The 20,776-nt window shown below is 32.5% G+C and overlaps 1 protein-coding gene across 1 annotated transcript in view; it reads left to right on the forward strand.

Annotated features, from left to right (window-relative positions):
• LOC143638570 (sodium/hydrogen exchanger 2-like) overlaps window positions 1-20,776 on the forward strand; it is a 90,763-nt gene that overhangs the window by 23,432 nt on the left and 46,555 nt on the right. The window contains exons 5-6 of the mRNA XM_077106454.1: window positions 2,056-2,273; window positions 6,023-6,219. Of these exons, the coding sequence (XP_076962569.1) occupies window positions 2,056-2,273; window positions 6,023-6,219 (415 nt within the window). The remainder of the gene's footprint in view (window positions 1-2,055; window positions 2,274-6,022; window positions 6,220-20,776) is intronic.

Genomic DNA, 20,776 nt, shown 5'->3' on the forward strand with positions numbered 1-20,776 from the left:
CTTCTCTTCCTTCTGTTGTTTCCAGAGTAGATAGCCACCATTTTTTTTATAGTACTGGGTTGAACCCATAATGCTTTACCATTGAACTACGTCCCCAGTCTTTTCTTATTTTTATTTTAGCTGAGTTGCTGAGGGTCTGCTTAAGTCCCAGTACTAGCTTTGAATTTGTGCTCATCTTGCCTCAGCCTCCAGGTTCACTGGGATTACAGGCCATCATTCACCACCAATGTTTCTTTAAAAGTACTAGTGGGAGAATTTATATTGAATTGATGCTGAATTCAGCATTCAACTAATGAAAGGAAATAGAGAAAAAGCAAATCAAGTAGGAAATGTAACTTTCAAGAAATTGAAAAGCAAAATATCATGTTGGTTGAATGTGCCATTCTTGAAAAGTATTAAACAGAATTTGTAAAATAAATACTTTGTGTGTATTTTCAAATATATATATCCAGGGGATTAAGTGAATGGGATCTAGAGGCAGATCTGGAGACAGCTCTGCAGCTTACTGTCTTGAGCAGCTTATTTAATCTCCATAACTCCCTTATTGCTAGCATGGAGATAATAAGTGTTTCATAACCGTGGAAATGAGAGTTTGAGAAAAATACATAGAACAATTAGGATACATACTTATAAAGATTAAGCACTGAAGAAATATTAGTTATAATTGTATATAAATAGATATATGTGGGTAAAAATTATAAACTAAGCTTGTTGAATGACATTTTTTAATCATTAATGACCTTAAGCCCATTAGACTCTAAGTGTATTTAATGGATTTAATTTGAGTGGAGCAATATCAGAGAACTTGCAGTAACTTTAAGGAAAATTGTCAGTAAATTCCTACTGTTATTAAATAAGTGGGGGGGAAGTGTCTTGATTTGTTTCTAGGGATTGAACCAGAGCCTCTCCCCTTTGTGATTGTGGGTTTTAGTAGGGCTGAAACTTGAACCCAGTTCTTTGCAGATCTCTGCCTCACCTACTATTTTTGTTTTTATATAGGGTAATCTTCTTTTCATTTCCAGGGTACATTTCAAGGGAAAATTAGTTTAAGGTTTAAGAACCTATGGTTCTATGCCCCAGAGTGTCAGATTACAAGATTTAGTTGTTTGTTGACAGGCTCTGTGCAAATCTATAGTTGACCTACAGGTTAGTTAGTGTGATTCCCACATTTCTCCTTTGGCATTATGACCCTTCTGGTTTTTAATGTGAGTCATTTTCTAGGATTTCTGCATTTAGAAAAAAAAACATTTTACTACAGGTGGCAGAATTTCTGTTTTTATTGTAGATTCTGACTTCTGTGCAGATTATGTGAATGACTACCACTTTTCGTCACACCTACAGTAAAGAATTATTTTAAAATAATTTAGTATGGGGAACTAATCGGTTGTTGTTCATTTTGTGTACAATGTTCTCTCTATCCCTGTCCCTTACTCCTCCTCTCCAAGTTGTTGTCTGAATATCTTTCCCCACAATGATAAAAAATAGAAATAAAAGCTTATAGGAATGAAACCATTTTGGTGAATGGAAAGGTGTGTTAAAATACTCTTGAGGATGACTGGAAAGGCTTATTAGACAGGAGGATAAAAGCATAATTTTGAAAATGTGGTGGATAGAATACAATAGTCAAAACATCCCTGAGTATAAAATATTATTTTTATTAATAACACTATAGCACTTTAGAATGTATAAGGATCAAGTTTTTATTCTTAGCATTTAGCTCTTAGTGATTTACTGCCAACTAATGATTAGAACCTATCAATGTAATCTTATTTGAGTAGGAGAGATTAGACAATGTCAAAAATGATAAAGCTGGCAACTTGCTCTCAGCACACAAAAGGACATAGAAATTGTCACCTGTTTTGAAACCTAAATATTTGATAGTCTTAGAAATGTTATTGTATAAAACTTGGAAACTGGCATGCTTTTCATATTCTGTAACACAGTAAAGTACCTTGAATAACAGAAATTCTGATTCTTCAATAATGTTTGTATGATTACCTTGCATTAATAGTTAAATGCAAGTGCTATTCTCACACATTATTTTTCATTCTTTAGAATTATCACTTGTGCTATGAGCATGAAACGTTATGTGGAAGCTAACATTTCTCAGAAGTCCCATACTACTATCAAGTATTTTATGAAGATGTGGAGCAGTGTTAGTGACACTCTTATCTTCATCTTCCTTGGTGTTTCTACCATTGGAAATAACCATGAATGGAATTGGCCTTACATTTGTTTCACTGTCTTTTTTTGTCTTATATGGAGAGCATCAGGTACGGTAAACATTATTTACATAAAACTATGCTGACTAAACTTTGGATTGTGCTAGAAGCATGGAATTAAAAATTTAAATATGCTTATTTTCTATAATTCTATAGGCAGACTATTATATATTTTCATTTATGTAGGAAGAATTTAATAGCAGTATTAGGAAACAGGCTATGGAAATAGACTACCTCAATTAAAATCCTAGTTTTACCCTCGAGCATTGTGGCTTTGACAAATTTATAAAATCATTCTAGGCCTTAGGTTCTTCAACTTTAAATTGCAAGTGGTGTTGATACTAACAACTTCTACCAGCCATTATAAGAATTACATGAGCTAATCCAGTCAAAGAGGTTAGCAAAGAGCCAGGTATATTAAAAGCTCTCAGTTTTTTACTACTATTAGTTTTTTACTACTATTAACAATTAAAACTATTAGTAATAATGATGTTATAATATGGAATAATATAACAAAATACAAATGCTCCAAGAAATACTAGTAAGAATTTGTACCCAGTACTACTGCTATTGCTAGGATAAAAGCTGAGCAGTTTTTATGATTCTTTTCTGAGTGTTTACATCTGCCAGCCTCATCCCAAAATACAAAGAAAGGATAAAGTCACCTACAACTTTCAGCACTGTTGTTTTAACTTTTCATTCTTTCATGTACATATGTAGCATGCTGGTATCGTTTCATCAGTACTATTGAAGTACTGGCTATGATTTGGGGAATGCTGAGTCTATCAGTTAAATATATACATTCTTCATCTTTTACTCAAACTCTAGTGGAAGCTGAGTGACATCTAGTGTCCTCCTAAGTCCTACCTGATATATGACTTTACTGTTGGGTGAAACTAAATATTTCTCAGTTCAATTCTTATAGTAAAAAAAAAAAATACCATTTGTACCAAGGTGAAATATGCACGTATAGTATATTTTTCATTCTAAAAAAATCACACCTTCATTGCTAATTAAACTGAGATTTCTCTTTAATCTCATGGTTTACAGTCTTCATGGGAATTCAGTTTATACTTTATCATCTTTTCTTGACATTTATGTCTCCTCCTCCACAAATGAACAAAATCATTGTAGACTTTTTGTTGGAGGCTATGAAACTTACTTTAACAATACTGAGAGGCACATTAGGAAAATTGCTTAGGGTTTCAAGGATGAATAATAAGAGAGGTCAGGGTATGCTTTATTATCCATTAAAATGTGTGTAGGTTAGACATTAACAGTGAAATTATCAGGTGAATGTCATACAGGTTCACAGAAGGCTATTTATGGCTTAGTCTAGCCCACTGGAAAATCTCACTAGAGTTTTAAAATGTTCTTTAAAAAAAACCTACACAACTTTTAAGATAAAATCAGATTTAAAAAATCTACTTTGTGTCCATATGCTATGATAAAAACTCACAGGAAAGAGGATACCAAGGTTAATACCAAGGATAAATAAGAATGTTTTGTTTATAAAAAAAATGTTAACACCTAGCAAAAAAGCTACAGCTAGAGAAGAAGGTCAATATTTCTATAGGTTTGTATAAATTGATTTCTGTGAAAATTCAGAAGGAAAAAACAGATCCTGTTTCCAATATTTTCTTATTTCTGAACTATAATATATAGATGATCACTGCATCTAGTATGAGGAAATACATAAATGCCTCTTCCAACATAGTCAGTGAGGAATCTGTAATTACATAAGCCTGGCATCACAATTTTATTTAAGGCAGTGCCTATAAATGAATGGAAGAGGTAAGCTGTAGGCCATATTCTCTTTTCCCTGTGGAAATTAGCTATGTTAAATGTTATTTTTTCAAGTCTGTGAAATTACACATTAGTAGTTGGTACATCAGAATATTCTTATTCCTTTTGATTTGGGTGCCTATATGAGATCAGTAAAAATCAAAACTAAAACACCAGATTTCTGTCAATTTTGATTAGTTGAAGATTATCAACTAAGTTGACTTAATGTAATTTGACTCAAAGTGTGCTAGATTACATGTCAACTTGGATAAAATTGTAATTTGGTTCAAAATGATTATAGTGTCACTATATTTGAGTACTGTCAATTTCAATACAGAAATTATATAGATTATATAGATTTAGACATTTATTGGAATATCTAAATGTTCAAAAATAAGGGAGTGGTTAAAAAACTACTAGAAAAATAATAATATAAACATAATCATGTGGATTTGGAAAGTTTTATTCCAAAGTATTAGCAATTATTTTCTTAGTGAGATTATGAGTATTACGTTCTTTCTTTGCATATTTTAATTTTTCTCTAAGAGTTCCTTCATTTTTTTGTAATAACAAAATAGTGAATTAAAAGAGCTAAAAAGAATTCAACAATTTAAAAAAATTACATTTTTCAAATCTCTGAACTTTTGAGAGAATTTAGTTATTATTTTCATTATATCTATTCTAATGGCTTGACTATATTTTCATTTCACCATGTAAAAAATACTTAAATTTAATTACAATGTTTTTAAATAATAGAAATAGATAAATTTTTTGATCATCCACAAATGGTTGCAAATCAACCCTATGGCACCTTAAATTGCTATACTCAAAGGCAGAGAATCTGAGATTTTTTTTTAACGTAAATCAATTTAGTCAGAACTGTCTGTCCAACAACTTATTTCAACTCAAATTTTCTGTAAGAATCTGTGCTTTCCACTAACAGGGAGTGGGAAGACGGGAGAGATAGAGGAATTATTGGGTACTGAATTGGATCAAATTGTATCCCATTCTTGTATAATTATGTCTGAATGAACTCCAATACTATGCATTAATGTAACGAATTATTAAAAATCTGCATAAAATAATCCCGATTTTCAGTACTCCTGTCAAGGGATCTTGTATTTTCTTTCTGGTCTTGAAATAAATTATTTGATAAACCTACTTACAGAAAAATGTTCAAGATGTACTGCATATTGAAAGGAGAGGGAAAAGGAGTGAAGTATAACTCAAGTATAGTAGTATAATATGATCTGTGGGACAAATGATTCACTTGTGTCTCAAATTGTATTAGTACATGATCTAATACTTCTATCTTCACCAAGGTTAGATTTTGAGATGATAATGAAATGTGAGTAATTAAAAATTTTAGCTGAGGTTCTCAGAACCCTGGATCCTAGGTAGATGTTAAAAAAAAAAACACCCTTATTGAAAGCCTTGAACTATATGGAATTATTGCACAGGTCACATTCTTTAGCTTTTAGTTCATTAGCTTGTATCCGATCAGTAACATTTATAAGACTGAATAGAAATGTTACATTTTGTTTGTGGAGATTGCTTTTTTAAAAACATATTTTCTAGTTGTTGATACACCTTTTATTTTATTTATTTATATGTGGTGCTGAGAATTGAACCCAGTGCCTCACACATGCCAGGCAAGTGCTCTACCACTGAGCCACACAGCCCCAGCCCCTGGAGATTGCTTTTAAAGAGTATCCTAGAGAATCCTTGTGGGCCCAAGGAAAACAAGTATGGCTTAAATTCTAAAACCCAAGAATGATAAGAATAAAAAAAACAACAAAATAAATAAAACAAAAATGCAACTATTTAAAGTAAACTCTCTGAATGTAATTTTATAAACTAAACATTTAAGTTGCTTAATTAGTTTATGTTTTTAAATTATTGATCACAAGCCCTTAGAATTCTAAACTAGTTCAAAACCAATTTATTACAACATAATTTTAACATGATTTCTGTTGATTAATTAACTCCTCTCCTCTTTTTATTGAAACATTTAGGAGTTCTTGTGTTGACTTTCTTCGTGAGCAAATGTCATATGAATACAGTGACCAGAAAGGACCAGTTTATTATAGCCTATGGGGGACTTAGGGGAGCAATCTGCTTCTCTCTTGTTTTCCTGCTCCCAGAATTTTCCAGAAAGAAGCTCTTCATTGCAGCAACTACAGTTGTTATCCTTTTTACTGTTTTTGTGCAGGTAAACAAACTACTAAAGTAGTGCAATTTGAAGTCTTCCACTCAGATAAACAAAACAAAACAAAACAAAAACAAACAAACAAAAAATTCAAAACCAACGTTCTCTATTAGGACCTTGAAATTAGGTATTTTAGATTTAAGAGACAATTAAAATATGTGAAATAGCTTCTATCATAACTAAAGCTGGACTTTTACAGAATCTGAAGTGAAATTGATTTTAAGTCAATAGGGGAAGAGGAGGATGCAGCATTTTTTTCAAGTGGTTATTATAAAGATTCTTAGAAAAAATGTCTAAAAATATATTCATTTGCTAAATGGTATTGTATATGATTATTTGGCAAATTGTATTTTTACTAGAATAATGACAGTGGATATTTCTTCATGTGTACATGTATGTGTGCTAGGGGTAAGACAAGTCAGGAAATTTGAGTTTAGTAGACTTCCCTTTAATTTTTCTTCAAGTTTTTTTTAGTTGATACATAAAACTATATATATATATATATATATATATACACACACACACACACACACACACACACATACGTACATACATACAAGTTAGGTTTCAATACATACATTGTGAAATGCTTAAATCAAGTTAAACATATAAGTTTTCTCAAATATTTCTCAAATATTTAGTATTTGTTTATGGTAAAGATCTTCAAAGTCTTTTCTTACAGCTTTGTGAAATAAAAAGTACATTATTTTTTATCTATGGTCACCCAGCTGATGCAATAGCACAGCAGAACTTCTTACTCTTAGTGAACTAAAATAGTACTCATTGGTCAAATTTTCTCAATTACTTGAACACTCCTATTTTCCCTAGCCTCTGATAATTACCATTCTATTCTCAGTTGCTATGAAAAACTAGTTATTTTTTAGATTTATGTTAAGGGGCTGATGATTGAACCCATAGTCTCATGGATGGTAGAAAACTGCTCTACCACTGGACTAAACTTGCATCCCTGATATAAATATTTCTAGTTCCACATATGAGTGAGATCATATAGCACCTGTATTTCTGTACCTGGATTATTTCAGTTAACACAATAACTCTGGTTCCATCCATGTTGTTGCAAATTTCATCCTGTTTATGGCCAAATAGTATTCCATCATAAATATGTACCACATTTTCTTTATCTGTTCATTTATGGACAAATAATTGGAGTGTTTCCATTTCTTGGCTATTGTAAATCATGCAGCAATTTCCACAGGATGGAGATATCTCTTCAACGACATTTCATTCCCTTTGTAAGTGTATTCAGTAGTGGAATTGTGGGATTTCATGTTAATTAATTTTTTAATTAATTAAGGAATCTCCATAATATTTTCCATAATAGCTTTACCAATTTCTATTTCCACCAACCCTTTTCTCCATATCCTCACCAGCATTTGTTACCTTTAGACGTTATGAGAATAGCTAATCAGAGTGATATTTCACTTTTTTTTAATTTAAATGTCTCTGATGATTAGTGATGTTGAGTATATACCTATTGCCAAATTATATGTCCCACTTTAGGAAATATCTATTTGCATTTATTTCCCATTTTTAAATGGTTATTTGGTTTTTCAATATTGAATTTTTGGGCTTCTTTTTATAATCTAGGTGTCAATTTCTTCTTGGCTGAAAGTATTTTCTCCATTCTATTGTTTGTCTCTTCACTCTGTTAAGTGTTACCTTTGATGTGCTAAAATTTTTAGTTTGAATTAATCCAATTTGTATAATCTTGGTAGTTTTTCTTGTGTTTTGGGGTCTTATCCTAAAAATCTTGGCGAACTTCAATATCCTGAAGGGTTTCTCTTCTGTTTTCTTCTAGTGGTTTCTAGTTTCAGATCTTGCACTTAAATATTTAATTTATTTTGAGTTCATTTAGGTAAATAGTGAAATATAAAAGTCTAGTTTTATTCTTTTCACTGTGGATGTCCAATTTTTTTGCCAGCATCATTTGTTGAAAAGATTATCTTTCTCCTATGCTTGTTTTTAGAAACTTTGGGGAAAATCATTTCACTGTGGATTACATCTGGATTCTTACTCTGTTCTCTTTGTTTATGTATCTATATGTATTTCAATATCATGCAATTTCAGTGACTACAACTTTGTAGTATATTTTGAACTCAAGTAGTATAATGCCTCCTGCTTAACCTTTTCCTCAGGATGGCTTTGGGTATTTGAAGTGTATTGAAATACTATATAAATGTTTGAGATTGTTATTTCTAGTTTTGTGAAGAATGCAAATAGTATTTCCATGGGATTGTATTAAATCTGCAGATCATTTTGGGTTTTATGTGTTTAATATCAATATTGATTCCTCCAATCTATGAACAAAGGATATATCAATATTGATTCCTCCAATCTATGAACAAAGGATATCCTTTTTGTGTTCTTTCCAATTTTTTTCATTAATGTCTTATGATACTTATTATGGAGAACTTCCACTTCTGCTTAAATTTATTTCTAAATATTATATTTTGTAGCTATTTTACATGAGATTGGTTTATTAGTTCCTATTTCAAATAATTTATGATTGGTATATAGCAACACTATCATTTTTTGTATATTGATTTTGTATCATGCAACATTGATGAATTCATTTATTAGTTCTAATAGTTATAATTTCAGTGGGTTTGTTGGAATTTTCTATATGTAGGATAACATAATCTATAATCAGTGACAGTTTGACTTCTTTTCCAATTTATATGCTCTCAGTTTCTTTCTTTTGCCTCATTGTTCAGGCTAGGACTTCTGCCACTGCATTCAATAAAAGTGATGAAGGTGGGCATCATTTTTTTGGTCACAATTTTAAGCAACTTTCAATTTTTCTTCATTTAGTAAAACAGTACACCTAATTTGTTCAGTGCTTTTATTATGAAGAGATGATGAACATTATAAGCAGAATTTTTTCATCTATTGAGATGGTCATATCATTTTTTAAAAATTATTTGTTCTAATTAATTATACATGACAATAGAATGCATTTTGATGCATAATTACATAAATGGAGTATAACTTCTCATTCTTCTGGTTGTACATGATGTAGGATTACATGGGTCATGTAATTATATATGCACATAGGATTATAATGTGCCATTCATTCTATTATCTTCTTACCCTCATACCCCTTCCCTTTGGTCATATGGTTTTTATTATTCATTATGATGATGTAGTATATCATGTTTATTGATTTACATATGCTAAATCAACCTTTTATCCCTAGGATGAATACTGCTTGATAATGGTGAACAGTATTTCTAATATGTTGTTATATTGATTTTGTATCATGCAATATTGATGAATTCTTTCTTCACGATTCAATTTTGATAAAGTGTAGGTGTCCAGGAACTTGTCCATTTTTTTTAGGTTGCCATATTTTGGTGTATAGTTCTTTAAAGATCCTTTGCATTTCTGTGGTGCTAGTTAAGTCTTCCATTTCATCTCTGACTTTGAGTCATTTCTCTTTTTCTTAGTTTAGCTAAGACTTGATCAATATTATATTTTTGAAGAGCTAGCCCTTTGTTTCATTGATATTTTGTGTTAATTTTTAGCTTCTAGTGCATTTATTTCTAATGATATATTTTAAAAATGCTTCTATTGGTGCATTATAATTATACCTAATAATGGGGTTCATTGTGACATATTCATATTTGCACATAATGTAATGTATTCCATTTAATTCTCCAGTACTTCCCTTTTCCCTCCCTCCTCTCCTCCCTATCTCTTTATCCCTTTCCCCTAGTCAATTCCTCTCCCTTTTATTTTTATGATATCCCCCCTCTTTTTCATTCCACATTTTTTCTCTATCTTTTGCATGTGAGAAACATTCAACCCTTTTCTTTCTGAGTTTGGCTTACTTCACTTAGTATTATGTTTCTCTAGTTCCATGCCAGAAAATGACATGTTTTCATTCTTTTTGTGGCTGGGTACAATTCCAGGGATGTTTATTCTCAGTGGAAGCTGGAGAGAAAAAAAGAAAAAAAAAAAGGTAGAGATGGATCTCATGTAAATCAAAGGCAGATCAGTAGAAGATATTTACCAAGAGTTGGGAGATGGGGAAGGAGTGGGGAAGTGCTGGGAGTGATACTGGCCAAATTATCTTGTTACATTTTGTATTGTGTACATGTGCAAATATGTACCATCAAATCTCATTTGAGGAGGGAAGAAAATATGTACAACTATAATGCATCAATAAACATATGGAAGAAAGAAACTGTACCCTTACACTCCATTTCTTTCCATAATTTGAATATTTAGTATTCCATTTTACATTTTATATCCGTCTACCTCTTAAAATTACTGGTGGCTGAACCCAGGGATGCTTTACCACTGAGCTACATTCACAGCCTTTTTATTTTACTTTGATACAGAGTCTCATAAATTTCCCAGGGCTGGTCTTAAACTTGGTATCCTCCTGCCTCATCTTATAGAGTAGCAGAGATAGTAGGCCTGCACACATATTAAGGTTGGTAATATTAATTTTAATTGCTATTTTAGATTTTTTAGTAAAGACACTGACTTATTCACCATATTCACAATATTAGAACATTCTGAAATTTCCTATGTGATTATTATTAACACTGAGTTTTCTACCTTTTTCTCCTTACTCATTATTGTTTCTTCTTCTTTTATTATTATTTTTTTTTTCATTTGAAGAATTTCCTTTAGCATTTCTTGTAGGACAGCTATATTAAAGATACTCTCAGCTTGTGTTTAGCTAGGAAGGTCTTTATCTATTCTTAATTTTTAAAGGATGGTTTTGCTGGGTACAGTGTTCTTATTTGGCAGGTTTATTTTTCCTTAAGCATTATTAAAATTTCATGCCACTCTTTTGGCCCACAAGGCTTCTTTTCACATGTTTTCTCTCAGGTGGACTGAGGGACTTTGATAGTTTGTGTCTTTACTTTTGTAGCCTTGAAAATATTCTGTTTAGAGCTAGATTATAAGCTATCTTGGGGTAGACTCATTAGTGTTAAATCTGATTATTGACCTTAAGCTATCTTGGGGTAGACTCATTAGTGTTAAGTCTGATTATTGACCTTTAACCTTCATGACTCTGGATATTTATATCATCTAGTCTTGGGAAATTCTCTGTTATCATTTTTAATAAGATTTTTACACTTTTGCATTCTCAAATTACTCTTGAAACACTACAACCCAGATATTTTCTTTTAATACTCTTCCAATATGTTCCATTCTTTTTTCCTCTTTGACAGTGAATGTTTGAATATCACATCTTCAAGTTCACTGATTCTTTCTTCTGTTTGATCTATCTTGCTATTAATGCTTTCTATCATGTTTTTCATTTATCTGAGTACATTTTTTCAGCTCCAGTATTTCTATTTGACTTTTCTAATAGATTTGATTTCTCTGTTAAATTTCTCTTTTAAAACATTAAAATATTTTTGCATGTTTTCCTCAAGTTCATTGAGTTCCCTTAAACTAGTTGTCTTAAACTCTCTGTGAGATCTCCCATATATTTCTATCTGGTCAATTTCTGTCAGCCATTTTAATGATTAGATGAGGTCATGGTTTCCTGAAAGTTCTTGAGGCTTTTTGGTGTACAATGATATTCAGGTTTTGAAGGATTAGATATTTGTTCCAGTCTTCCTAATCTGGCTTTGGTTGTGCCTGCCTCTCTGGAAATTTTAAGTAGGCTGCTTAGTTTCCCTGAGTCTATATTTACTTCCACTATTTCAGTAGTGCAGGTTCCCAGGTCCAGGTTTTACTGGAATTATCTCTTGGTTTGTTTTCACCATCTCATTACTAGAGGGTAATCCAAGCCTAGATTTATTCTTGTTTTACTTTTTTATTTGTTCTATTCAGATACACATGACAGTAGAATGTACTTTGACATATTATACATTCATGAAGTGTAAGTTATTTTAAGTAGAATCTCATTCTTGTGGTTGTACATGTTGTGGAGTTACACTGGTCATATATTCTATATGAACCTAGGAAAGTTATGTCTGATTCATTCTACTGTCTTTCCTGTTCCCATCTCCCCTCCCTTACTTTCATTCCCCTTTATCTTTTCCACTGGAGTAAAGGTTTATTCTTAATCCATAGTTGATATGCTTTTAAGGTGAGCCTGGGGAGATTCTAGGAAGTGTAGTTCATCCTCATTTGCCTCTTGCTGGCATTGGAGTAGGACTAAAGACCTAGTTCACAGTCAGCCATCTAGTCAGGCACTGTGGAATTCTGGACAGAATCACCAGTGGATGGACCAGCTCCATGCTGCTAACTTTGTCACAACTTGATCCCAAAGACCACTAAGGCCAGTGTAGCACTGGAGAAGTATCAAGGCCTATAGTACTATGGGTTTCCTAATGCTGAAATGAACTCATAGCCACAAGAGTGCTTCAATCAGCTGCAGGTGATGATAACCAGAATAGAAGTCTGATGGATTGGGAACACATGTCTTCACCTGGCACAGGTGCTATTCTAGTGGCTCCATCCACAGGCAGGCCTTGGTATCAGATTTGTTGGGTTCTGACCATTGTTATGTTTCATCATCCCAACATTAAGTTTCAGGGCAAAATCTTGTGTTTTCTACACTGTACTACCCCCAGAAAATGGGGTCTTAACACCATGAAATGATGCTCAATATTGGAGTAGTATAAGTGAATTCATTCCTTTTGCCATATGAGCTGATGCTGGGCTGGATACAACTTGAATCTTACAACCACAATGACCTGCACTGTCTCAGAAGTGCAGCAAAGACCATAACACAGCTACTGGTGATATAGGCCAAAACCTAGGTCCATTCCACTAGGACACAGGTCTCTGCCTAGTGCAGGCATAGTTCTAGCTCAATCTGCAAGCACTAATCCTGTAATAGCTGTGCTGCCAAAATTGGGGACAGGTGGTAGTCAGTCGCTTTGCCACCAAGGCTTATCCTAAAATGAATTGTACTTTAGTCTTACTGCAGTAGGGATCTGCAGCATTGGGGAAGGTGTGTGTGCATGCTTAAGATCCATTAAAAATCTTGCAATGAATGATGTAGGACAAAACTCAAGTCTGTCCCATCAGTGAGCAGGTCTCCACCCGATCCCGGGGCCAGTCTAGACATTCATCAACAATGTCCTGTGTACAGGACCTTTGATTTCTGCCCAATGCTGGGTCTCACTCTGTAGGGTTTGGTACTGGGTTTAAAGACTAAGGCCTTGGCTTAATTCCCCCTCCCTCCCTCAAATGGGAGCTCTCCTCTCTACACTGTGCTACTTAAACTTTGGTGAGGGGCAATATGGGAACTCCTGCCTTATTTCTTTCTTTAATACATGTATTTTCTCTGTTTTATTATACTAAAAAACAGGCACTATGATTTTCAGCTGATTTATTTAGCTCTTAAGAAGACAGTTTAGTATAAAAATTGCAATGCAACTTGATGTGTCTCTTTGGAGACAATTGCCAGAGTATCTTAGTTGCTATCTTGCTCTGTCCACCCAACTTCCCTTCAAAAATAATTATTCCTCTAAAATGAATGAAACAAATTCCTAGTTATTAAAGTTTTGGTAGGGAACTTGGGATTGAACTCAGGGCCACTCAATCACTGAGCCACATCCCCAGCCCTATTAGTATTTTAATTGAAGACAGGGTCTCACTGAGTTGCTTAGTGTCTCACCATTGCTGAGGCTGGCTTTGAATTTGTGATCCTCATGTCTCAACCTCCTGAGCTTCTGGGATTACAGGACAATTCTTAAGTAAATACTTTAAAACTTAACATTTTTTTCTCATTTTAAAATTAATGATTTGTATTAAACTAGTACCCTCAAACTTATTTTTTTAAAGAAACACTTGGCCTTCAATTAAATGAATGTGTCAGGTAGTAAAACATCACTTCAAAATGCAAAGCCAGGTTATTGATTTAATTTCCATTTCCCCAACCTTTCAAAATTCTCTGATTATAATTTGTCCATAACACTCATATTCTCCTCTAATTTTATATTTTAAATGCATTCCACTCTCAGTTACCTTATCAGTTTACATTTACAGTTTCCCTATTACTGAAAATAATTCTTTTATTCATTTTAAGACTTGAGCAGGCAATTTTGGTGAGGTTCACATGTTTTGAGTAGATAATGATTGCAATCAAAGAGACATTATGCAATAGAGAATCTTTTATGTCTTTACACTACCATCTAGTGGTTAAAATATTTGCAGAAAATTTCATTTTGTTTATGAATCAAAGCCCATCAACAGAAAAATTGTTCTGTGTTTTATTCTACGTATTGGTGCTTGATGAATTGTCCTGATGTGCTTTAATAGTTAGTGCCAAGTCCATCATCAGAATGTTTCTTTTGAATTTTTGTCTCTGATGTAGTGGAAAATACTCTGTAAACATTTATTTATTTTATCCTTGATTCTTCTTCTGGTAAGAAACAGAACAAGAGTTGAAATTAGAGAAGCTTATTTTTCCTCCCAATACTGGTGATTGAACCCAGGGCTTGGCACATGCCAAGGTTTGTCCCTAACTCAGAAGAGCTGAGTTCTAATCACAACTTCATTTCTGACTAGTTTTCTAATTTTATACGTCATTGTTTATTCAATATCCTCAAAATAGAAACATTATACAAGGTCTGTATTTCAGGGTTGCATTATTATAAAGATTAAATAATGACAATGGTAATATAAATTTTAAAGAATTTTACATTTATAAGTTATTATTTTTATTATTCTTGTGACTGAGTGAACTCTAGAAAATTTTCTTAATTGAGGTCTGGATTATGTTCTTATTCTTTCACAAATTCATTCCTGCTGAAGCTTCCACGGACCTCTGTATTTTTAAGTTAGGTTACTTTCTTTTTTCTTAATATTATGTAACTTGACAGCAGAGATTTTTTCATTCTGGGCAATTTTGAGTCTTCTTTGCAAGTTGAGTCTCCTCTACTGGAGCTCTAAATGTTAGAATTCTCCAGAATTAGGTACTGATTATTCTATTATCACTATACACTTTTTTGTTAGGTGACAGTCATTCTAATAACTTCAAACACAAAATAAATTCTGATAACTTCCAAATGTCTGTTTCTGGACCATACTTCTATGCTGAGGTCCAGATATGTATCTTATACTACTATTAAACAACTTGAATTTGATGTCTCCATCCATATATATTCTCTCTCTCTCAGCAAATGGCACTGACATCCACTGAGTAACTAGTCAGAAATGTAGTTGCATCTTTGATTCATTCCTTTCTTATTTCTCCCATCGTGTCCTGTGGTTTCTAATATTTAAATATATTTTCAATGTATTTTTATTTTTAAAAATGTCCAAGCATACAAAATTATGTAATAATTTTGATTTATGAGAGGCTAGAATTATCTCATAAATTCTTACCACAATTTTCAAATTGTGGTAAGAACACTTAAAATTGTCTATCCTCTTAACAAATGTTTAAGTACTTAATAGAGTATTGTTAATTGTAGGCAAAATTTTGTACATCAGATCTCTAGAATTCATTTATTTTGAAATATATTTATCAATCCAGTCTCTGTTAGCTACCATTCTGCTCTCTCCTTCCATGAGTTTGAATATTGTAGAGTAGTCTTGATTGTTCTGTGACTATGCTAATTTCACTTAGCGTATTGCCCTCCCAGTTTTGCTGTATCATCAGATATGGAAGGATTTCCTTCTATTTTAAGGCCAGAAAAATTTGATATATATGTATACACAGTACCACAGTTTCTTTATCTATTCATCCATTGATGGATATTTGTGTTTTTTTCTATGTTAGTTATTGTGAATGATGTTGCTATGAAAATGGAAATGTAGATATCACATTGAGATCCTGATTTCATTTCTTTTTGCATCCATAGCCAGAAGGGAGAATTCTGAGTTATATGGTAGTGTTAGTGTTTAATTTTATGAGTCATTTACAATGATAATTCCCATAGAAGTTGCACCATTTCAATTACCACCAATAGCGTATCTACAAGGGTTTCAATTTCTCCATGAGAATTTTCAATTTCACATTGTCTTTTACTATTTTGATAATAAACATCATAACAGTATGAAGTGATATATTATATATATATATATATTATATATATATTATATATATATAATATATATATATATATATATATATATATATATATATATATTTCCCTGATAATTAGTTATGTTAAGTATATTTCCATATATCAGTTGGCCATTTTTATGTCTTTGGAGAAATGTCTGTTCAAGTTTTGTCCTTTTTTCAGTTGGGTTTCTTTTTTGATTTTACTGATTCTGATACTTCTATTGCTTTCTGTAGCTTAATTACTCAATGATTTCCGGTACTATATTAAATAGAAATAACACAAGAGGCATCCTTGCCTAGTTCCTAATTGTGGAGAAAAAGTTTTCGGTTTTTCATCAATGACTATGATACTAAGTATGAACTTGTCATATATGGCCTTTATTGTGGTGAGGTATATTCTTTCTTTGTCTAATTTATCAAAGTTATATTTAATATTAAAGAGTGATAGATTTCATGCTTGATTTGCTTTCATATTGATGTTTAGCTTCCTTTAATTTTAACTTGAAAAATGTCTTTTCAAAAATTTTTTAAGTTTGTTCTGATAATGATGAACTCCATCAGCATTATTTTTTTCTGAAAAAGTCTTTATCTCCTTATTTTTTAAAAAATTTTTAGTTGTAGTTAGAAATAATACCTTCCTATTTATTTATTTATTTATATGTGGTGCTGAGAATGAAACCCAGGGCCTCGCATGCTCTAGGCGAGTGCTCTATTGCTGAGCCACAATCCCAGCCCTATCTATCTATCTATCTATCTATCTATCTATCTATCTATCTATCTATCTATCATCTATCTATTTTATTTATATGTGACAGTGGAATACATTATAATTCTTATTACACATATAGAGCACAATTTTTCATATCTCTGGCTGTATACAAAGAATGTTGACACCAATTCGTGTCTCCATATATGTACTTTGGATAATAATGTCAATCACATTCCACCATCATTTCTAACTCCATGGCCCCTCCCTTACCCTTTCACCCCTCAGTCCTATCTAAAGTTCATTTGTTCCTTCCATGCTTCCTCTCCCTACCCCACTATGAATCAGCCTCCTTATATCAGAGAAAACATTCAGCATTTGTTTTTTTTTGAGATTGGATAACTGCACTTAGCATTATCTTCTCTAATTCCATCCACTTACCTACAATTGCCATAATTTTATTCCTTTTATTGCTGAGTAATATTTCATTGTGTATATGTGCCATAATTATTTTTATCCAATCATCTATTGAGGGGCATCTAGGTTTGTTTCACCATTTAGGTATTGTGAATTGTGCTGCTATAAACATTGATGTGGTTGTATCCCTGTAGTATGCTGTTTTTAGTCATTTGGGTATAGACTGAGGAGAGGAATAACTGGGTCAAATGGTGGTTCCATTCCCAATTTTCCAAGAAATCTCCATACTGCTTTCCATATTGACTGCACCAATTTGCAGTTCTACCAGCAGTGTATGAGTGTACCTTTTTCCCTACATCCTCGCCAACACTTACTGTTGTTTATCTTCGTAATAGCTGCCATTCTGACTCAAGTGAGATGAAATCTTAGAGTATTTTGATTTGCATTTCTCTAATTGCTAGAGATGATGAACATTTTTCATATATTTGTTGACTGTATATTATCTTCTGAGAAATGTCTGTTCAGGTCCTTGGTCCATTTATTGATTGGATTATTTGGGTTTTTTTTTGGTGTTTAGCTTTTTGAGCTCTTTATATACCCTAGAGATTAGTGTTCTATCTGGTGTGGGAGGGGTAAAAATTTGCTCCCACGATGTAGGCTCTCTATTCATCTCACAGATTCTTTTGCTGAGAAGAAACTTTTTAGTTTGAGTCCATCCCATTTATTGATTCTTGATTTTAATTCTTTTGGTATAGGAGTCTTATTTGGGGCCTAATCCCACATGATGGAGATTAGGGCCTACTTTTTCTTATTAGATGCAGGGTCTCTAGTTTTATTCCTAAGTCTTTGATCCATTTTGAGTTGAGTTTTTTGCATGGTGAGAGATAGGTATTTAATTTCATTTTGTTGCATATGGATTTCCAGTTTTCCCAGCACCATTTGTTGAAGAGGCTATCTTTTCTCCAATGCATGTTTTTTGAACCTTTGTCTAATATGAGATAATTGTAATTTTGTGGGTTAGTCTTTGTGTCCTCTATTCTCCATTGGCCTACCCATCTGTTTTGGTGCCAGTACCATGCTGTTTTTGTTACTATTGCTCTGTAGTATAGTTTAAGGTCTGATATAGTGATGCCACCAGGTTCACTCTTCTTGCGAAGAATTGTTTTAGCTATTCTGGATCTCTTATTTTTCCAGATGAATTTTATAACTGCTTTTTCTATTTCTATGAGGAATGTCATTGGGATTTTGATTGGAATTACATTAAATCTGTATAGTGCTTTTGGTCATATAGTCATTTTGATAATATTAATTCAGCCAATCTAACAGCAAGGTAGATCTTTCCATCTTCTAAGGTCTTTTTTGACTTCTTTATGTTCTGTAATTTTTATTATGTAAATCTTTCACCTCTTTCGTTAATTCTGAAATATTTTTTTGAGGCTATTGTAAATGGGGTAGTTTTTCTCATTTCTCTTTCTGAGGATTTGTCACTTATATACAGAAATGCCTTTAATTTATGGGTATTGATTTTATATTCTGCTACTTTACTAAATTCATTTACTAGTTCTCAACGTTTTCTGGTGGAACTTTTAGGGTCTTCTAGGTATAGAATCATATCTTCAGCAAATAGTGTCAATTTGAGTTTTTCTTTTCCTATGTGTATTCCTTTAATTTTTTTCCTATGTGTATCCCTTTAATTTCTTTTGTCTGTCTAATTGCTCTGGTCAGTGTTTCCTTAATTTTTGAAAGATAGTTTTTCCAGGTAAAAGTATTATTGGTGGGAAGCTTATTTTTTTTTTTCTTTTAGCCGTTTGTGTCATTCATCTACCTCCTCCTGGCATGTAAAAACTCTGCTGATGAATCCACTGATAATCTTATAGGGGCTCCCTTATATACAATGAGTAACTTCCTGTTTTCAAATTGAGTGTACCTTTGACTTTTAAAATTTGACTGTAATTTGTGAGTGTAGATCTCTGTGGGTTCATCCCTCTTGGGATTGTTTTTGTTTAATGCATCTGGATCTCCATTTCCCTCCCTAAATTTGAGATGTTGTCTGCCATTATTTCTTTAAATAAGATACCCACCATTCATATTCTCTCTTTTTCTGTTTCTGTCTCTCATATCATTCTGGTAATTTCATATTTTCCACTTGATCATGTCTCATGAATTCCATTACTTTCCTTTACTCTTTTTCATTTTTTTTTGTTAGTCTAGGTAAATTCAAATGACCTGTCTTTTAGTTTACTAATCCATTGTTCTACGTGATCAAGTCCGCTGTTAGTGTGGAGCTTTGCCAGTTTTGGGAGGAGTTGACACAAATTGTTCTTACCAATTTCCATGTGATTATTTTCAGTTTTGTGCTCATTTAGAATATTGTAAATTCTTAACTTCTCATAAGAATATTTCAGTTCGTATATCATTGTTAAATTGATCTTTCTGATGGGGAATGAGGATATGTCCTTCCTATTTGACATCTCACTGCCATCACTCTTATTATACTTTGAATAGCTGTGAAACTACCATTCAACATTAAAAATGGAATATAATAATATCTTAAGTGATTTCCCCCTATTGTATCTCTTGCCTCTTCATATCACAAATGAACAATATCCTGAATGTATCATTTAATATTTTCTTGTCTTTTAAGTACCAATTTTGAAATATCATATTACATATAGACAAATATACATAAATAATATAATGTGTAGTTTTTCAACTTTATAGAAGCATGTGTGTGTGTGTGTGTGTGTGTGTGTGTGTGTGTGTGTGTTAGTTACACGTTGTCTTTTGGATTTTTTGGTTTAACATTATATTACTGATATTTATTTATATTGTTCTGAATTGTTGTAGTTCATTTATTTTCTCTTTTCTATAATTTTGCATTTTTTATTATATAACACTTTATTTATTCTCATTTCAATTGCTATTTGTGATTTATTTCCTTCTTTTTTTCCTTTTACAAATGGTGCATCCATAAATGTCCCTATATGTGTCTCTCTCTTTCTTTTTTTTTTTTTGGTACCAGGGATTTGACTCAGAGGCACTCAACCACTGAGCCACATCCCTAGTCCTATTCTGTATTTTATTCAGAAACAGGGTCTCCCTGAGTTGCTTAGTGCCTTATTGTTGCTTAGGCTGGCTTTGAACTTGCGATTCTCCTGCCTCAGCCTACTGAGACAATGGGTTTACAGGCATGTGCCCCCAGCGCCAGGTGATGTGTCTCCTTGTTTATTCTATATTCACATGCTGTTTTTCATTCCCATTGTCACCATTCTAAAGTTACTTATCATCTCCTTCCTGAACTGCCTTAAAATGTTCATTATTTCTTTCATAGTTCAATCCATGGATCAAAACACAATTTTCATTATTTACCTTCCAAAATATTTTTATTCTTTCTTTTGGAATTTTTAATAAAATCTAAATCT

Source organism: Callospermophilus lateralis, chromosome X, assembly GCF_048772815.1.
Source record: "Callospermophilus lateralis isolate mCalLat2 chromosome X, mCalLat2.hap1, whole genome shotgun sequence".
Classification (NCBI taxonomy): domain Eukaryota; kingdom Metazoa; phylum Chordata; class Mammalia; order Rodentia; family Sciuridae; genus Callospermophilus; species Callospermophilus lateralis.